Below are 21748 nucleotides of genomic sequence, written 5' to 3'. Positions count from 1 at the left end.
TCAGTTGTACCACTACAAATCTGCGGCATGGGGGGGGGGTAAATCCTGCCGTTAGGTGCAAATCAATGGGCTTGCACCAGAGCAGCACGTGGCCACTTTGCCCACCTTCCCAGAAGGCAGCGACAGCTGGAACGTGCAAAGCGAGGCTGCTCCAGCCTGTGGCGCAAGCCCCCCTCTCTCTCTCTCTCTCTCACAACAGCCGCCTCACGTGCTCGCCGGCGTGCGCTTGCGCAGTCTCACACGCTCTCTCCCTGGCGCCTCCTTGGAGGAGGCGCACGCGCAGTGCCCTGGAGCTGTCAATTCCTCTCCCCCCCCCGCCCCCCGTGTGGTGTGGCTGTTGCTGGCTTCCCTGGCCATTTTGCTGTGGAGGGAGAAATGAGGCAGCAGCAGAAGCTGCAGTGACCACAACAGAGGAGGGGGGAAGAGAGACCCAGACTCAGGAGTTGCGGGGGAGGGGTATTTTGTGCAGCCAAAGGAATTTTTGTGTGTGGGGGGGGCGTTGATTTTTTTTTTGTGGGGAGGCGGGGAAAAGAAGGGGCAAGACCCCACGGGCTAATTATCCCCCCACTCTCCAGCGCCACCCCCCCACCCTCTCCTCTTCGGATCTGTTGGAGCCATGAGCTGGGGGACAGAGCTGTGGGTAAGTGTGGAGGGCAGAGACATTCTGTTGCAATGTGTGAGTGGGTGTGTGTGTGTGTGTGCGGGGGGGGGGATTTCTGCCTGGCTGAGCAGCAGGGGGAGGGTTATTATTCTTTCCATATAGAGGAGGGTGGGTGTGAACCCTCTGCAGAGGCTAACCCTGCAGAGAAAATGTTTACAAAGTTCCAACATTTTGCAAGAAAAGTATCCAAAATGCAGCGCTGCTGCCCAGCCCCCCGTTGTAATTTATTGTCATAACGGTCTGTGAGCCCAGGATATACACAGTGGCTCTGCACTGAGGCGTACAGCCACTTGAGCCGTCTCCGTGCAGCTGCTGTGGAAGAAGATCGAATAATATTTTGATAAACTTGCACCTTTTATGAAGCAGCCGGCTTCTTAGTAAGGGTCTGCAGCCTATTTGCAAACTTGGGATCAGTACAGCAGTGAAAGAAACCCTGAAACCCAAGTGCAGTGTAACGATAGGTTTAATTGGTACGGTTATTTTAACGCACAGACTACAATTTTAAAAAAACCTTAGTAGATTTTTATAAAAGTCTTCAATGTCTAAAAATTTTGTGAGAAAGATACAGGGAAATAACTAATAGATTTGCCAGAATTTATTTTTCTTCCTGCTGTTGAAGAAAGTGATTAGTGTTTAAAAAAATCAAACAAAAACAAAGAAAAAGAAATGGAATTCTAAAGCAGAGAGAAATTGACTTTCAAAACAGAGATTGGGATTTTTTTTTCTTTTGTAAGGGATTGGTGGAATGGTTCTGAGATGAATTTATATACAAGGGGTCCAATTTCAGGAGAGGGAGCTGCAGGGAAGAAAAGCAGATAAAATTTTCTTTTGCTGTTATTGTTTTTGTTCAATACTTGGTGGAGGGACAATATTTTTGATTACAAAAGATTTCTGGTGTGGGAAAATATGAAAAAACTTCAAAAATAAAAACAGAGCATTTTGATTGTATAGTTTACCTGATTGTTTTTTAAGTGATCCTGGAAAGTGAGAAGGAAAAACATATTTTGACTTATGTTGAAAGATTAAAATAAAAATGTGGAAGTATTAAACACAGTGAAAGGTAGTTTTTAATAATGTGATATTTTTTTTTTATTGGTGCCCACATGCAAATGTAGGACAAGGGAAGGAATCCTAAGAGGTGAAAAGGAAAATACATACACATCAAACACAAGAAGGACATGATGCAGCCATGTTTGGCAGCATGATGGTGGAGCATGGAGCAAAATGTAATAATGGGTTTGGGATTGTGCACACATGTAATGAGTTAATGATGGGGTATTAAAACTCTTTGGGCAGAACTGTGCTTTGGGGTGAGAAGGAAAACGGAAATTGAGATTCGGTTGAGGAAGTCAGAAATTAGTGGCAGAGGATTGTGTGAGTTGCAAGGCGCTGCAGGATTTCAGTCTTGCATGCAAATATTTAAGGTTGCTAATCAGTGCAAGTAAAGATTTAAACATAACTGGTTCAATAAAGAGACAGTTTAGTAGATTAAGTATTTTAGATGTACTAATTGTTATCTTTCACAGATACATTACAGGCCTGCTATGGCATACACTTGACTAAGCATCCAGTCTTGCTGTGAGATATTTATGATCTAGTTATACCTGTTTATGTCTAGACAGTAAATTATGAAGCAAATGCTTATTTAGAGGTTATTTTATGTGGGCAAGGTAAATGTGGTACATAATAAAATAATTGCAGATGATGCTACGTTGATTCATTATTAATAATTTCATCAGCCGTGCTGCATGGGAATATATACAGGAAAAGTCTACAGGTTTTTTGTCTTTGATTATGATAATTTAAGGGGAGTGAAAAGATTAAAATAATGGACATATGCTAAATGATCCAGTATAACACTTTTTTTAAAAAATAACAAAAATGAAAAAATAACAAAATTCTGAAATGTTGTTTTTACTTTCTGAAAAATTAAAATCTGTGAAGAATAGTATACCAAGCTGTTTTCACAAGAACAAGTGAACTGAGTAGTTTTTGTGTTACTTTATTTTCTAATTTTTTAAAAAAAGTTACCTTTTGCAGGTATGCATATAGTCTGTCATCCCTACTCTAGGCTGCTGTAATGAAAAAGCTTTGGCTAGGAGTTCTGATAAATATGAATTAATTAATTGTTGCATTTTCCATATAACTTATTTTTTTAATGAACCTTGTGGTGAAATCTTCATATAATTGACTTCAATGGGGCTAAGATTTCACCCTTAGTATCTTACGTTTATTTTGAGAATTGTGGCAGGTTACTGGCAAAAGGATTGAGTATGTAAACTGAACAGAGCTAAATTCAGAATGTAATGGACAGTAGTAATTCAGAACAGGAATTGGTCAGAATTGGCTTATTTTAAATTTATTTAACAGAGCTTCAAAAATTCATCAGTTTCTGTTGCTGCTAGGTGTGTAGGCTAAAATGCTTAGTTTCAAACCTGTATTTAGTGCATGCCACTGACTTTAGTTGATAGTGGTATTATTTTTGAAAAATTAAATTTCTGTGATTTTTAAATTGTGGTGTCTATTTTAAGAAGTCAGGTAATAATCACAAAAAATAGTAAATATGACAAATGTCTATAGGATTCTGTGTGTATTGGTGTCATGAGTTGATGAATCACAAGTGGGGGTGGGAGTGAATGTTTTCTTGCAAAAAGAAAAGGAGTACTTTTGGCACCTTAGAGACTAACAAATTTATTTCCGCATAAGCTCTAAGGTGCCACAAGTCCTCCTTTTCTTTTTGCGGATACAGACAAACACGGCTGCTACTCTGAAACCTGTTTTCCTACAGAAGTTTAGAGACTTGAAATCCACTGAAAAATTAGTATTGCTGTACTTACATCGGAGTTTATCATGTGTACTGACCTAGCACAGTGGGCATATGTTCACAAAGGAGTTAACAAAGGAGAGGTGAAATATAGCTTTTAGCTTCTACAGAATATTTGTTTATATGTTTATGTACAGTATCCGCTTGTTCCTGCAAAGAAGGCTGATTGTAAAGTACCATACTTCAGAAGAAATTTTCAAATGTCATTGGTGACTTGAAGTATTATATTCCCAAGACACTTTTAGTCATGTGCATTATATGCATTATATACAGAGTTCTTGCAATTCTGAGATTCTTACTGAGATTTTACTCATTCAAAACTCCCATTGACTTTAGTGTGAGTTTTGCCTGAGGATATGGTCTTGTTGAATTTAAATGTATGCTTAACTAGCAGAACACGTTACAATTGTTAATGTGGAAATTATATTTAATATCAGGTTGGATGTTCAGGATAATGAGATTGTCTGGGGCCTCCAGTCTAGCCAGGGACACACAGAGGAAGACCCAGAATATCTCCCGTAGAAGCCTGCTTGCACGGCATTTCCGGTATGCAAGCATGCTACACAGCATAGTAGTGACTGCTCCACATTCTGCACTGTTCTTTGCAGGAGGTGCCTAACCCCTAAACATCCTCTGCTTGCTATTGTCTGTGGAGTACTGAAATGAGGCATCTTACAGCTAGAGAGGGAGTGGTGTGGGTCAAAGTCAAAGCTGAGATACTCCACAACTCATTATGTCGACATAGAGATTAACAGGTTTCAGAGTAGCAGCCCTGTTAGTCTGTATCCGCAAAAAGAACAGGAGGACTTGTGGCACCTTAGAGATTAACAAATTTATTAGAGCATAAGCTTTCGTGGGGTAAAGCCCACTTCATCGGATGCACAGAATGGAACATATAGTAAGATAGATATATACACATACAGATAAATTGGAAGTTACCATACAAACTGTTTCCAGAGGAACAGCCGTGTTAGTCTGTATTCGCAAAAAGAAAAGGAGTACTTGTGGCACCTTAGAGACTAACCAATTTATTTGAGCATGAGCTTTCGTGAGCTACAGACTACAAACTGTGAGAGGCTAATTAATTAAGATGAGCTATTATCAGCAGGAGAAAAAAACTTTTGTAGTGATAATCAAGATGGCCCATTTAGACAGTTGACAAGAAGGTGTGAGGTTACTTAACTTAAGGAAATAGATTCAATATGTGTAAAAAGAAAAGGAGTACTTGTAGCACCTTAGAGACTAACCAATTTATTTGAGCATGAGCTTTCGTGAGCTACAGCTCACTTCATCAGATGTATACCGTGGAAACTGCAGCAGACTTTATATACACACAGAGATCATGAAACAATACCTCCTCCCACCCCACTGTCCTGCTGGTAATAGCTTATCTAAAGTGATCATCAGATCACCAAAAGCTCATGCTCATGCTCAAATAAATTGGTTAGTCTCTAAGGTGCTACAAGTACTCCTTTTCTTTTTGCGAATACAGACTAACACGGCTGTTACTCTGAAACCTGTCAATATGTGTAATGACCCAGCCACTCCCAGTCTCTATTCAAACCCAAGTTAATGGTATCTAGTTTGCATATTAATTCAAGTCAGCAGTTTCTCCTTGGAGTCTCTGTTTTAGAAGCTTTTCAACCTCTCTGGCCACTCAGTAAAAGATTTAAGGGTGGCAATTTTGCAATAGACGACCCATCACTCTCACAGATCTTGGGAGACAGGCCAGTCCTTGCTTACAGACAGCCCCCCAACCTGAAGCAAATACTCACCAGCAACCACACACCACACAACAGAACCACTAACCCAGGAACCTATCCTTGCAACAAAGCCCGTTGTCAACTGTGTCCACATATCTATTCAGGGGACACCATCACAGGGCCTAATCACATCAGCCACACTATCAGAGGCTCGTTCACCTGCACATCTACCAATGTGATATATGCCATCATGTGCCAGCAATGCCCCTCTGCCATGTCCATTGGTCAAACTGGACAGTCTCTAAGTAAAAGAATAAATGGACACAAATCAGACATCAAGAATTATAACATTCAAAAACCAGTTGGAGAACACTTTAATCTCTCTGGTCACTCAATTACAGACCTAAAAGTGGCAATTCTTCAACAAAAAAACTTCAAAAAAAGACTCCAAGAAGAGACTGCTGAATTGGAATTAATTTGCAAACGGGATACAATTAACTTAGGCTTGAATAGAGACTGGGAGTGGATGGGTCATTACACAAAGTAAAACTATTTCCCCATGTTTATTCTCACCCGCCCACCCCCCACTGTTCCTCAGAAGTTCTTGTCAACTGCTGGAAATGGCCCACCTTGATTATCACTACAAAAGGTTCCCCCCACCCCCACTCTCCTGCTGGTAATATCTCACCTTAAGTGATCACTCTGGTTACAGTGTGTATGGTAACACCCATTGTTTCATGTTCTCTGTGTATATAAATCTCCCCACTGTATTTTCCACTGAATGCATCCGATGAAGTGAGCTGTAGCTCACGAAAGCTTATGCTCAAACAAATTTGTTAGTCTCTAAGGTGCCACAAGTACTCCTTTTCTTTTTGCGAATACAGACTAACACGGCTGCTACTCTGAAACCTGACCATTTGTATGGTAACTTCCAACTTATCTGCATGTGTGTATGTGTATGTATATGTGTATATATATCTTACTATATGTTCCATTCTATTCATCCGATGAAGTGGGCTGTAGCCCACGAAAGCTGATGCTCAAATAAATTTGTTAATCTCTAAGGTACCACAAGTACTCCTGTTCTTTTTATAACGATTAAAAGTTACTTCCCCTGCACCCGCAGTTCTGCCCCTCCCCGCAGGAGTAATTGTAGTTACTTCTGAGCTGTAGGCATTGGAGGATCAGTTCTCTCTCTAAATATTCAGGTTTCTGTGATATTTATAGTTCCTAATGTTAATAGGTAGGTGTTAGCCAATGTCCTATTTGAAATTGACAACATCAACTAAATGCTGATGTTAGGGTTGGGAAAGATAATATAACCAGCAAACAAGGATTTCAGTACAGTCCTGTTGCACAAAACTTTAGCTAACCATCTTTTGGCATGTTCCTGGGGCTGTAAAAATCCTATGGAATCACCGTCAATATTTTATTCTTCAGAATAAAGAGGACAAACATCTGTATTTGTGTGCCTGCATTTAGGTGTTCTGAATGGTATTTTAGCTTGAGGAATACAAGTACACTTTAGTAAACCCCCTAATTTTTTTCTTAATTTCAGGATCAGGCCCTTGTATAGCAAGCAGTCAGATTTACATAGCAAATTAAACAAAAACTAATCTCTGTACTATAGTCTCTCTTGAATGGAAGGCGCAGTGGCCACAAAATCAGTATATTGAAGGGAATGAAAAAGAACAGCTGTTTTTTGATAAGTTTTGGTAGAATGTGTAGTTTTGAGGTAGCCACATATAAATTGTGGTTAAAATATGGTCTGTTGTGATTGCTGGGGAGAAACCCCACTCTGGCTATGCACTGTCACATATGTTACAAGTGCAGTGATTAGATGTGGAAAGATTCATCTCATTATAGTAATGAATCTTGATCAGATGAATAGCAGAGTTGTGGATGTTGTGGTAACTTTATGTTGAATGTGGAAAATAGGTTAGCAGTTGGTCAAAGTTTTTCAAAGTTATTCACTTAAAATTTTCCCTTCCACTTTGTTCTTTGTAGTCGACTGGATGATTGCTAGCAGCTGCCCAGTAGCTGAATTACAGTACAGAGGGCTTGATCCTGCAACACTTGGCCCTGGTCTACACTAGGACTTTAGGTCGAATTTACCAGCATTAAATCGATGCACCCGTCCACACGATGAAGCCCTTTATTTCGACTTAAAGGGCTTTTAAAATCGATTTCCTTACTCCACCCCTGACAAGTGGATTAGCGCTTAAATCGGCCTTGCCGGGTCGAATTTGGGGTACTGTGGACACAATTCGACGGTATTGGCCTCCGGGAGCTATCCCAGAGTGCTCCATTGTGACCGCTCTGGACAGCACTCTCTACTCAGATGCACTGGCCAGGTAGACAGGAAAAGAACCGCAAACTTTTTAATCTAATTTCCTGTTTGGCCAGCATGGCAAGCTGCAGGTGACCATGCAGAGCTCATCAGCAGAGGTGACCATGATGGAGTCCCAGAATCGCAAAAGAGCTCCAGCATGGACTGAACGGGAGGTACGGGATCTGATCGCTGTATGGGGAGAGGAATCCATGCTATCAGAACTCCGTTCCAGTTTTTGAAATGCCAAAACCTTTGTCAAAATCTCCCAGGGCATGAAGGACAGAGGCCATAACAGGGACCTGAAGCAGTGCCGTGTGAAACTTAAGGAGCTGAGGCAAGCCTACCAGAAAACCAGAGAGGCAAACAGCCGCTCCGGGTCAGAGCCCCAAACATGCCGCTTCTATGATGAGCTGCATGCCATTTTAGGGGGTTCAGCCACCACTACCCTAGCCGTGTTGTTTGACTCCCTCAGTGGAGATGGAGGCAACACGGAAGCAGGTTTTGGGGACGAAGAAGATAGCTCACAGCAAGCAAGCAGAGAAACCGGTTTTCCCGACAGCCAGGAACTGTTTCTCACCCTGGACCTGGAGCCAGTACCCCCCGAACCCACCCAAGGCTGCTTCCTGGACCCGGCAGGCAGAGAAGGGACCTCCGGTGAGTGTACCTTTTTAAAATACTATACATGGTTTAAAAGCAAGCATGTGAAAGGATTACTTTGCCCTGGCATTCGCGGCTCTCCTGGATGTACTCCCAAAGCCTTTGCAAAAGGTTTCTGGGGAGGGCGGCCTTATTGTGTCCTCCATGGTAGGACACTTTACCACTCCAGGCCAGTAGCACGTACTCGGGAATCATTGTACAACAAAGCATTACAGTGTATGTTTGCTGGCGTTCAAACAACATCCGTTCTTTATCTCTCTGTGTTATCCTCAGGAGAGTGAGATATCATTCATGGTCACCTGGTTGAAATAGGGTGCTTTTCTTCAGGGGACACTCAGAGGAGCCCGTTCCTGCTGGGCTGCTTACCTGTGGCTGAACAGAAATGTTCCCCGCTGTTAGCCACAGGGAGGGGGGAGGGTTGAGGGGGTAGCCATGTGGTAGGGGGAGGCAAAATGCGACCTTGTAACGAAAGCACATGTGCTATGTATGTAATGTTAACAGCAAGGTTTACCCTGAAAGAGTGTAGCCACTGTTTTATAAAATGTGTCTTTTTTAAATACCGCTGTCCCTTTTTTTTCTCCACCAGCTGCATGTGTTTCAATGATCACAGGATCTTCTCCTTCCCAGAGGCTAGTGAAGATTAGAAAGAAAAAAAGCGCACTCATGATGAAATGTTCTCTGAGCTCATGCTGTCCTCCCACACTGACAGAGCACAGATGAATGCGTGGAGGCAAATAATGTCAGAGTGCAGGAAAGCACAAAATGACCGGGAGGAGAGGTGGCGGGCTGAAGAGAGTAAGTGGCGGGCTGAAGACAGGGCTGAAGCTCAAATGTGGCGGCAGCGTGATGAGAGGAGGCAGGATTCAATGCTGAGGCTGCTGGAGGATCAAATGCTCCAGTGTATGGTTGAGCTGCAGCAAAGGCAGCTGGAGCACAGACTGCCACTACAGCCCCTCTGTAACCAACCGCCCTCCTCCCCAAGTTCCATAGCCTCCACACCCAGACGCCCAAGAACGCGGTGGGGGGGCCTCTGGCCAACCAGCCACTCCACCACAGAGGATTGCCCCCCAAAAAAGAAGGCTGCATTCAATAAATTTTAAAGTTGTAAACTTTTAAAGTGCTGTGTGGCATTTTCCTTCCCTCCTCCACCCCTCCTGGGATACCTTGGTAGTCATCCCCCTATTTGTGTGATGAATGAATAAAGAATGCATGAATGTGAAGCAACAATGACTTTATTGCCTCTGCAAGCAATGATTAAAGGGAGGAGGGAAGGGTGGTTAGCTTGCAGGGAAGTAGAGTGAACCAAGGGGCGGGAGGTTTCATCAAGGAGAAACAAACAGAACTTTCACACCGTAGCCTGGCCAGTCATGAAACTGGTTTTCAAAGCTTCTCTGATGCGTACCACGCCCTCCTGTGCTCTTCTAACCACCCTGATGTCTGGCTGCGCATAACCAGCAGCCAGGCGATTTGCCTCAACCTCCCACCCTGCCATAAATGTCTCCCCCTTACTCTCACAGATATTGTGGCGCACACAGCAAGCAGTAATAACAGTGGGAATATTGGTTTCGCTGAGGTCTAAGCGAGTCAGTAAACTGCGCCAGCGTGCCTTTAAACGTCCAAATGCACATTCTACCACCATTCTGCACTTGCTCAGCCTGTAGTTGAACAGCTCCTGACTACTGTCCAGGCTGCCTGTGTATGGCTTCATGAGCCATGGCATTAAGGGGTAGGCTGGGTCCCCAAGGATACATATAGGCATTTCAACGTCCCCAACAGTTATTTTCTGGTCTGGGAATAAAGTCCCTTCCTACAGCTTTTGAAACAGACCAGAGTTCCTGAAGATGTGAGCGTCATGTACCTTTCCCGGCCATCCCACGTTGATGTTGGTGAAACGTCCCTTGTGATCCACCAGAGCTTGCAGCACTATTGAAAAGTACCCCTTGCGGTTTATGTACTCGGCGGCTTGGTGCTCCAGTGCCAAGATAGGGATATGGGTTCTGTCTATGGCCCCACCACAGTTAGGGAATCCCATTGCAGCAAAGCCATCCACTATGACCTGCACATTTCCCAGGGTCACTACCCTTGATATCAGCAGATCTTTGATTGTGTGGGCTACTTGCATCACAGCAGCTCCAACAGTAGATTTGCCCACTCCAAATTGATTCCCAACTGACCGGTAGCTGTCTGGCGTTGCAAGCTTCCACAGGGCTATTGCCACTCGCTTCTCAACTGTGAGGGCTGCTCTCATCTTGGTATTCATGCGCTTCAGGGCAGGGAAAAGCAAGTCACAAAGTTCCATGAAAGTGCCCCTACGCATGCGGAAGTTTCGCAGCCACTGGGAATCGTCCCAGACCTGCAACACTATGCGGTCCCACCAGTCAGTGCTTGTTTCCTGAGCCCAGAATCGGCGTTCCACAGCATGAACCTGCCCCATTTGCACCATGATGCATGCATTGGCAGGGCCCATGCTTTCAGAGAAATCTGTGTCCATGCCCTGATCACTCACGTGACCGCGCTGACGTCGCCTCCTCACCCGGTATCGCTTTGCCAGGTTCTGATGCTGCATATACTGCTAGATAATGCGTGTGGTGTTTAATGTGCTCCTAATTGCCAAAGTGAGCTGAGCGGCCTCCATGCTTGCCTTGGTATGGCATCCGCACAGAAAAAAGGCATGGAACGATTGTCTGCCGTTGCTCTGATGGAGGGAGGGGCGACTGACGACACGGCTTACAGGGTTGGCTTCAGGGAGCTAAAATCAACAAAGGGGGTGGCGTTATATCAAGGAGTATTTCAGGCAGGACTTCACGGAGGGTTCCAATAAGAAATGGTGCACCTAAGTTATTGTTCTTATTGGAACAATGAGGTTAGTCTGGCCTCTGATTGATACATGGCTAGATTTACCTTGCTGCACCTTCTCTGTGAGTGACTGCAGTGTGACCTAGAGGAATGAGTCCCCTAGACAGGGGAGGGGGGGAAGCAAATGAGTACAAAACAAATCTGGTCTATTTCTTGTTTTGATCCACTCCATCTATCTTTTACATCTTTGGCTGGCAGCAGACGGTGCAGAAGGACTGCAAGCCATCCACATCTCATGGCTGCTCTCCAGAAGACGGTGCAATACGACTGCTAGCCATCCTCATCTCTTGCCTGCCCGGCAGAAGATGGTACAGTACAACTGCTAGCAATCCGTATTGCCTGCCTGCTCACCATAAGACGTTTCAATAGGACTGACTGCAGGACTAAAGAGAATGACCTGGTCAAGTCACTCCAAACTTAGTCCCTGCGCCCACGTCTGTCCAGGTGCTCCCGGCCGACACGGCCAGGAGCACCTCGGACATGACGATGACGGCTACCAGTCATATTGCACCGTCTGCTGCCAGAAGGCAATGGGTTGCTGCTACTGTGTAGCAATGCAGTACCGTGTCTGCCAGCATCCAGGAGACATACTGTGACGGTTACCTGAGCGGGCTCCATGCTTGCCGTGGTATGGCGTCTGCACAGGTAACTCAGGAAAAAAGGCGCGAAACGATTGTCTGCCCTTGCTTTCACGGAGGGAGGGAGGGAGGGAACGGGGGCCTGACGATATGTACCAAGAACCACCCGCGACAATGTTTTAGCCCCATCAGGCATTGGGATCTCAACCCAGAATTCCAATGGGCAGCGGAGACTGCGGGAACTGTGGGATAGCTACCCACAGTGCAACGCTCCGGAAATCGACGCTAGCCTCGGTACTGTGGAAGCACTCTGCCGAGTTACTGCACTTAACGCACTTAGAGCATTTTCTGTGGGGACACACACACTCGAATATATAAAACCGATTTCTAAAAAAAGACTTCTATAAATTCGACCTGATTTCGTAGTGTAGACATACCCTTAGTCATGCAAAGAGTCCCATTTACTACAGTGAGACTATCCACATGAGTTAAATTTGTAGGATTGTGCCTAGCATTGTACCTAATATTTGTAACGCCTAGGGACCCTTCACTATGAAAGGTTTCAGAGGAACAGCCGTGTTAGTCTGTATTCGCAAAAAGAAAAGGAATACTTGTGGCACCTTAGAGACTAACCAATTTATTTGAGCATGAGCTTTCGTGAGCTACAGCTCACTTCATCAGATGTTTACCGTGGAAACTGCAGCAGACTTTATATACACACAGAGAATATGAAACAATACCTCCTCCCACCCCACTGTCCTGCTGGTAATAGCTTATCTAAAATGATCAACAGGTGGGCCATTTCCAGCACAAATCCAGGTTTTCTCACCCTCCACCCCCCCACACAAATTCACTCTCCTGCTGGTGCTAGCCCATCCAAAGTGACAACTCTTTACATAATCAAGTCCGGCTATTTCCTGCATAGATCAAGGTTTTCTCACATCCCCCCACCCCCATACACACACAAACTCACTCTCCTGCTGGTAATAGCTCATCTAAACTGACCACTCTCCAAGTTTAAATCCAAGTTAAACCAGAACATCGGGGGGGGGGGGGTAGGAAAAAACAAGAGGAAACAGGCTACCTTGCATAATGACTTAGCCACTCCCAGTCTCTATTTAAGCCTAAATTAATAGTATCCAATTTGCAAATGAATTCCAATTCAGCAGTTTCTCGCTGGAGTCTGGATTTGAAGTTTTTTTGTTTTAAGATAGCGACCTTCATGTCTGTGATTGCGTGACCAGAGAGATTGAAGTGTTCTCCGACTGGTTTATGAATGTTATAATTCTTGACATCTGATTTGTGTCCATTTATAATGGACATAATAATAAATGGACACAAATCAGATGTCAAGAATTATAACATTCATAAACCAGTCGGAGAACACTTCAATCTCTCTGATCACGCAATCACAGACATGAAGGTCGCTATCTTAAAACAAAAAAACTTCAAATCCAGACTCCAGCGAGAAACTGCTGAATTGGAATTCATTTGCAAATTGGATACTATTAATTTAGGCTTAAATAGAGACTGGGAGTGGCTAAGTCATTATGCAAGGTAGCCTGTTTCCTCTTGTTTTTTCCTACCCTCCCCCCCCCCCCAGATGTTCTGGTTTAACTTGGATTTAAACTTGGAGAGTGGTCAGTTTAGATGAGCTATTACCAGCAGGAGAGTGAGTTTGTGTGTGTATGGGGGTGGGGGGATGTGAGAAAACCTTGATCTATGCAGGAAATAGCCCGACTTGATTATGTAAAGAGTTGTCACTTTGGATGGGCTAGCACCAGCAGGAGAGTGAATTTGTGTGGGGGGGTGGAGGGTGAGAAAACCTGGATTTGTGCTGGAAATGGCCCACCTGTTGATCATTTTAGATAAGCTATTACCAGCAGGACAGTGGGGTGGGAGGAGGTATTGTTTCATATTCTCTGTGTGTATATAAAGTCTGCTGCAGTTTCCACGGTAAACGTCTGATGAAGTGAGCTGTAGCTCACGAAAGCTCATGCTCAAATAAATTGGTTAGTCTCTAAGGTGCCACAAGTATTCCTTTTCTTTTCACTATGAAAGTTGCTAAATTACTGTAAGAGCATTTTCTTGTATACAGTTAATATGCCTTTAAAGTACAAATAGCTTCAAAGCTGTGGAAAGTGTTCAGAGTGCAGTTATTTTAACACTAATAATTAAATAATGGGTTTCTAGTTCACAATATTCTATGGTTTCCCATATACCATGTTAATTAAGACAAACAAAATACTGGTGGAACACTGAGGACTTGAAGTTCCTAGCTTCAACTAATGCATCATTTCCTCTTTCATTACTCATGGCCCTGTTTCGTTGACAGCACCCCTATTTTAAAATAAAAGTCTTTAATATTGGTAGGTATTAAAAACTCCTGAATATTACTTGAATATATTGTCATGAGTTATTTTTAATGGGGTTTAATATGGGGGTTACAAATGGGGTACCTTGCACTCCGAAATTGTCTTAAAATGAAGTGCATATCTGTTTCTGACCTTGATGGTATTATGTAGTGTTATCATCTGGGCACTGAGTTCAGATGTGATGTTAAATGAAAGCTGTGTTCTTGTCAGCTTGCTTCCTCTAAGAGGATCTGCAAAGTTGGATCTAAGGTTGACATATAGATTCTCTTCCAAGCCCAGCACCTAGTTTATTCTATGCACTGCATTTGAAATTGATATTTTAAAGCACAATCTTGGTTCCTATGTTTTCCGCAATGTAAATGATTAATTCTTTGAATAATTAAGTAGCGCATCCCTGTAGTTGGATACACTAATCCATTACTCTCCTTGAGCTAAGAGAGAAGGAGACCGTTCTTGAGGCATAAGAATACTGAACTAGAAGAGTATATGTGCTGAATCATGAGTTGATATATTACTGGACATGAGCAAATGTAATAGAACTCCCTTTACATATAGTGACAAGGGCCTGATCTTGCAAACACTTACTACTGAGCATAATGCTTACTACCATGAGAATCTCCCACCAAATAGTAGTAAACACTATGCCAGGTAGTAAGTATTAGCACAAACTAGCTCTAAATTGTTGAGCGCCACCATTTGAAGCTATTCTAACTTTTATATGGGTATCAATTTTGCTCCCTTGACTACCTTCTCCTTATTTGTATTGAGTGATACCTTCCTCCACAAGTAGCTTAATTAAAGTCCTGAAGAAAGTGGGTGAAATCCTGGCTCCACTGAAGTCAATAGCAAAATTCCCATTGACTTAAATGGAGTCAAGATTTCACCCGGTAAGCCTACTCTTAGAGTAAGGCACTACTCAAACCAAGTAAGGAAGGGCTTGGAGAAGAATTGGGCCCATAATTAAATTGATCATATGTAGCAACAATGCCCTTCTTGTTTGCTCTCCATTTCCTTGTGAGATAGATGTATCAGATGGTGGAGATGAGCAACTTTTCTTTTCTCCCTGTGTGTGTTTTTTAAATATACTCTATTCAGTGGCAAAATACCACATATCTGGACAGTTTTGCAGTGTGTAATGTCATGATCCTAACATCTTTCTGTTTTCTCACTGGATCACATTCTGTTGATGTAGTGTATGTGTATTTGTCTATATGCTGGGTGAAACATTGATTATAAAAATTATGAATCATTTTACAATATCTTCATTGCATTGTATATGTCTCTTTCTACTTGCCCAGTTATTATGGTGTTATGGACCAAAAGAGGCAAATGACTAAACATATTTTTACAAGCAGAGCTCCCATGGTCATCTTCTTTTAGACCAGGTTAAAATAAGTTGCTTTTTAAAATGAAAAAAAAAATCAGTTTTGTGAAAAGTCTTGCACTGCTATCTGGAGTTGTTTGTCTAGAAAAGAACCATGTAATGAGTATTAGCCCTCAGTATACTCTCCCATGGTTATTTTATAATTTGATAGGTGGAAAGACTCCATCCGTACTGACTATAAAAGGAATTGTTGGGCTCTTGGTGTGTGTGTGTGTGTGTGTTTTAAAAATATCTGAGCAATTTCATCTACTGTTCTGCTTTTTGTCTTTAAGGAGAGAGGATTTATATAATAATGAGGTACTTTCATTGGCCTGTCCTCATATTTTTTACCTATTCGTTAGAGAACAGGGAGTTTACAGTTCTTTGGAATGAGTCAGGAGGAGAGCACAATCTATTTTTCCTTTTCATAGTCATAGAATCTTTCAACCTCTGAGTTAGATGCTGAAAATCCCCACACCCTCCTAAGCAGTGAGTGCAATCAAACATGAGATGATGGTCTTCTGGATTTTTTAAAACACATTCATCTTATATTAATGTTGTGAAACTTTCTTTTTAAGTTTTGTTGCGTAATTCCTGCTCTGCATGAATAACTTTACTAAGGGAAGGAGCAGCTGTACATTTTGCAACTTGCTTTACCTCATCCTATGTAATTCTCATTGTCAGTAGCCATCCTCTTTATGAACCTTTGGCAAAACGTTCTCCACTTGTTCAAAATACTACTCCATCAAATGATTCCAAAAGCTAGTTCATGGTTTATGTACTAAATCAAGCACTCTAGAATCAATTACTTTACAATTCATACAAATATTTTAAAATAGCTTTCTCCTGGCCCATAACAAGTGTTGCCTCTCTGATGAAATTTTCTCCCCAGAAACTTGCCTTTTTGTCTAACAAATATTTTTTGCAACAAACTAGTTAAACCAGCACTGAGATACCAAAATGTGAAAGGTTCTATATATTTTCCCTGAAGCAGCATGTAGCTCTGTGCATTCCAAGCAGTCATGGTAGTGTTGACTGGGTATCCCTCTGGGTTTGTCGCATGATTAGGTTGCTGCTGGGCTGTTTGGGTAGCCTCATTTTCCTTGTCACTGACTTCTTTTGACTCCATTTATTCAGAAAGATTTGTTCTTGTGTATTCTTTTAAAAGGCTACGCAAATTTTTATTTTTATTTTTTTTAAAAAAAGAGATGTTTCTTGCTTCATGTAAAGCCTTGTGCAAAATCTGGGCTCAGGTTCTGGATTCCTTGTGATATGGAACGACATAAATAAAACTCGGATGGAACATTCCACACTGACTGCCGCAAAAGACATTGATTTCCTAGAGAGGCTTGGTAGGGCAGCAGTGCTATTGCAAACTCATCCTTTTCAAGACCATAGAAAAAAGATGAAGGGAAGCCAAATGCTGTCCTCTAAACCCATATGCCACACCGATGGACTTCGGTGAGATCAATGAATATAGCTGATGGCACAGTTTGGCCCAAAACAAAACCTTGTCCTGTTTGTTTTGGTTTTTGCTTTATAGAGGGAAGGCACAGGTTAAAAAAACAATGACTTTGGCATAGGTTCTCTCTCTGGAATTAATGAATGGCTTGGACCATCAATTCATCCAGACAGCCAATAATCCCTAGGAAATACCCTAATGGATTATGGATTGTTCTTGCTTCAATAACAAACTTCTTATATTAACTACAGCTATGTTCTTGGGGCATGTTTATTCAGTTAGTGGGTAATTATTTTGTGGCAATGCTTTTTAGGTGCAAAGAAGTGAGGTTATGAAACACAGCATATGAAAGAGCGCTCTACAATATTCCTGTAGTCTTTAGATATAGGGTAAAATTTTACTCTCTCACTGTGCAACCACACAGCAGTCAAGATGGTTGCAAAGGTGTATCTGAAAAAATCTCAGCCTTTATTATAGGTGTGGTTTGTAGGCCTGCCTCTTAATGTTGCTAGAAACTTCCCATAATACCCTCTTTTTAGTGGCATATGACTTTTACAGCCTGTAAGAATTCAGGCTGAAATTTTCCATATTGTATGTCTGCCTGAGGCTTAATTTGTTTGGAAAATTTCAGCCAAAATGGTTCAGCCACTGCTGAGAAAGAAGCTAGGGAAAAGTACATTGTTTTGCCCATATTAAATTATGGTGACCTTTGCTTTGAAAAGTTCTAGTGCCCCCTTTGGAACAGGGACTCGAAATTTGACGGGCGAGGAAGGGCAGGTGGCCTTTGTACTAGGGATGCATTATGATAGTCTTTAATTAGATGGTCAAATACAACTTTTTTTTTCTCCATAGGACCCCTGCCTCATTCAGCACACATGATGGACCTGCTCTGTAGATAAAGAGGGTTGTGCAGTGAAAGAGGCTGTTGTCTGTAGGACCCTAACTCATTTGTTGCAGAAGCTGAAGGTTGTATAGTTAAGAGGGCAGGGGATTACAGAAAGAAAAAGGATGGCCTCAGGTTAAAGCAATTGACTGCTGCCCTGGAGAACTGGATTCTGCCACAGATTTCCCATGTAATGCTAAGTAAATTACTTAAACCAGACTTTTCACAGGTGGTCACCGTTTGTGTGTTCCCATTTTCTGGGAGTCCAACTTGACACTCTGGGGTCTGATTTGAAGAAGTGTTGAGCACCAGAAGTTGCAACTGAAATCAATGGGAGCTGTGCTTTAAACATATAAATTGCTTTGTAATACTAAGTACTCTTTTAAAAAATCAGTTCCGAGGTGTCTGAGATTGGGCATCCAAAATTAATGGAAATTTTTAACTTTAATCTCTCTATGCCTCAGTTCCCCATCTGTAAAATACCATCCGCTCACGGGGGCATAATTAGGCAGGCCAAAAAAGAGTTTGAAGAGCAACTAGCCAAAGACTCAAAAAGTAACAGCAACAATTTTTAAGTACATCAGAAGCAGCAAGTCTGCCAAACAATCGGTGGTACCACTGGACAATCAAGGTGCTAAAGGAGTACTCCAGGGGGATAAGGCCATTGTGGAGAAGCTAAATGAATTCTTTGCATGAGGCTTCACAGCACAAGATGCGAGGGAGATTCCCACTCCTGAGCAACTCTTTGTAGGTGACAATTCTGAGGAGCTGTTCCAGATTGAGATATCAATAGAGGAGGTTTTGGAACAAATTAATAAATTAAACAGTAATAAGTCACCAGAACAAGATGGTATTCACGCAAGAGATCTGAAGGAATTGACATATGAAACTGCAGAACTACTAACTGTGGTGTGTAACCTATCATTTAAATCAGCTTCTGTACCAGACGACTGGAGGACAGCTAATGTGACACCAATTTTTAAAAAAGGCTCTAGAGGCAGTCCTGGCAATTACATGCTGGTAAGCCTGACTTCAGTACCAGGCAAATTGGTTGAAAGTATAATAAAGAACAGAATTATCAGACATGTAGTTGAACATGATTTATTGAGGAAGAGTCAACACGGCTTCTGTAAATGGAAATTATGCCTCACCAATCTACTAGAATTCTTTGAGGGCGGTCAACAAACATGTGGACAAGGGTGATCCAGTGGATATAGTGTACTTGGACTTTCAGAAAGCCTTTGACAAGGTCCCTCACCAAGGGTTCTAAAGCAAAGTAACTAGTCATGGGATAAGAAGGAAGGTCCTCTCATGGATCAGTAACTGGTTAAAAGACAGGAAACAAAGAGTAGGAATGCATTGTCTGTTTACAGAATGGGGAAAAGTAAATAGTGGGGACCCCCAAAGGGTCTCTACTGCTCAACATATTCATAAATGATCTGGAAAAAGGAGTAAACAGTGAGGTGGCAAAAATTGCAGACAATAAAAAAAATTACTCAAGATAGATAAGTCCAAAGCAGACTGTGAAGAGTTACAAGTGGATCTCACAAAACTGGGTGACTGGGCAACAAAATGGCAGATGAAATTCAATGTTGATAAATGCAAAGTAATATACACTGGAAAACATCCCAACTATACATACAAAATGATGGGATCTATATTAGCTGTTACTACTCAAGAAAAAGATCTTAGAGTCACTGTGGATAGTTCTCCGAAAACATGTGCTCAATGTGCAGCAGTCAAAAAAGCTGCCAGAATGTTAGGCCCCATTAGAAAAGGGATAGATAATAAGACAGAAAATATAATAAATGCTGCTATATAAATCCTTGGTATGCCCACACCTTGAATATGAGTGCAGTTCTGGTCACCCCAATTAAAAAAAAGGTATATGAAAAATGGAAAAGGTACAGAGAAGGGCAACAAGAATGATAAGGGGTATGGAACAGCTTCTGTATGAGGAGAGAATAGAAAGACTGGGACTTGTCATCTCTTTTCCAAGCTGAATCAGGGAGATATAATAGAGGTCTATAAAACCATGAATTGTGTGGAGAAAGTGTAATTTAAAGACTGTGTCATAATTAAGGCTACATTTTAGTCACAAGTATTTTTAGTAAAAGCCATGGACAGGTCATCAGCAGTAAACAAAAATTCACAGCCTGTGACCTGGCCATGATTTGTCCTATATACCCCTGACAAAATCTTGTGGGGGTGGCCTGGGGGAGCACCGTGGGTGCTGGGGGGGTTGGTGGGGCTGGCAGGCTCCCTACCGCGCTCCGTGCCTCCCTGGAAGTGGTGACATCCCCATCCCTCTGCTCCTAAGCGGAAGTGTGGCCAGGCAGCTCTGCGCACTGCCTCCGCCCCCAGTGCTGACTCTGCAGCTCCCATGGGCCAGGAACTGAGGCCAATGGGAGCTGTGGGGGGTGGCGCCTGCAGGTGGGGGAACTGTGCAAAAATCTCTGGCCATGCTGCACCTCTGCTTAGGAGCAGAGGGATGTTGCCACTTCCGGGGAGCTCCCTGTGGTAAGTGCTGCTCACAGCCCTCACCCCCTCCAGAGCCCCAGCCCTGAGCCCCCCACCCAAACTCCCGCTGCTGGTGGTGGCCAGAGACTGCCCCAGCAGCAGCCACTGTGGCTGATGCAGGGGCTGCTTTAGCTGCTCAGATGGCCCCCAGACCAGGCGCACTGATTGCTGTAGAGGTCACGGAAGGTCATGGAATTCATGACCTCCATGACAAACTTCTAGCCTTAATCATAGGCACCAACTCCATGGGTACTCTGGGGCTGGAGCACCCACAGGGGAAAAATGGTGGGTGCTGAGCACCCACCAACAGCCCCCTATCAGCTCACCCCCCACCCCACCAGCGCCTCCTGCCCACCAGCGATCTTGCCGATCAGCATCTTCCCCTCCCTTCCCGCGCCTCCTGCCCTCTGCAATAAGCTGTTTTGCAGCATGCAGGAGGCTGGGAGGGAGGGGAAGGAGCAAGGATGTGGCGTGTTCGGGGGAGGGGGTAGAGCAGGGTGGGAAGAGGTGGGATGTGTGTGGGACCCACGGGGAAGGGATGGAGTTGGGGCAGGGCCAGGAATTGAGCACCCCTTGGCACTTTGAAAAGTGGGCACCTGTGGCCTTAATCATAATGCATCGGCAAATGAGGGATGAATTAATATTGCACAAGCAATATAAATTCTGGAATTTTCTAACATTCAAGGGCTTGATTTTGCAACCTTTATTTTCTTTTTACATAAGTTTTTGCATGTAATATTCATATATGGGTGATTTGTTAGCTTGAATGTACACATACACCTCTGCAGTTATAATTTACTTCCTTATTCACTGTTCATGAATATTTGATCAAATCTGAAAACAAGAACTGTATCCAGAAGTGTGTGCACTGTTTATTCCCAGTTTGCCATCTACCTATTTCATACACAGCATTTTGTGAAGCTTATCTAACAAATAGTTTTAAAATAACAGATTTTTTTTTTTACTGAGTGAATATTAGCTCATAAATATTAAAAACATTAACATCTGCTTTAACACATTTGTTTTATTTTAAAGAAACAACAGAAAACCCACCAAATTGGCATGCAGCAGCAAGCAAATGAATGAGCATGCTTTTTTTTTTTTTTTTAAAACAAACGTTAAATGAGCAAGGAGAAATATTTCTTGCCCACATGAGGGCTGTTGCTCTGTCACAGGCAAGGTTTATAAGAGCTGTGTTCATTAAGGAATGTGTTGCCAAGATTTTTCTTTGCTTCTGTAGCAGAAGAAAAACAGGCTGTATATAAAATGGCAGACATCAAACTATGTGAATGTCTGTTCAACTATACCAATGTTCGTCTTCTGGGTATAATACTCTATGTATAGTCAAAGAAGACTTATAAAAGGAAAGGAGATAGAGAGGGAAATCTGTGTGCTTGTAGGCCAATAGCCTTTATTTTCCTATAACTATGTTTAAATTTGACAACACATATTGTTTGTGTGTTTCACAGAAGATAATCTCTGGCAAACGTTCTCACCTTGGTATGTAACTGTAGTTAAAATTTTACTAATTCTT

At 42.7% G+C, this 21748-nt stretch overlaps 1 protein-coding gene across 2 annotated transcripts in view; it reads left to right on the top strand.

The window, feature by feature from the left end:
• Positions 1-332: 332 nt before the first annotated feature.
• FNBP1 (formin binding protein 1) overlaps positions 333-21748 on the top strand; it is a 157473-nt gene continuing 136057 nt past the window's right edge. The window contains exons 1-2 of one of the 2 annotated variants that reach the window (XM_075120637.1): positions 334-640; positions 7595-8174. In XM_075120637.1, the coding sequence (XP_074976738.1) occupies positions 7998-8174 (177 nt within the window). In that variant the 5' untranslated portion in view covers positions 334-640; positions 7595-7997. Of the gene's footprint in view, positions 641-7594; positions 8175-21748 lie in introns of both variants that reach the window. The other variant, XM_048823028.2, reaches the window with a different exon arrangement.

This window comes from Caretta caretta, chromosome 16 (genome assembly GCF_965140235.1).
Source record: "Caretta caretta isolate rCarCar2 chromosome 16, rCarCar1.hap1, whole genome shotgun sequence".
In the NCBI taxonomy this organism is placed as follows: Eukaryota; Metazoa; Chordata; order Testudines; family Cheloniidae; genus Caretta; species Caretta caretta.
Note: the sequence above shows the minus strand (reverse complement) of the source record. Positions and strands in the feature narration are given on the sequence as shown.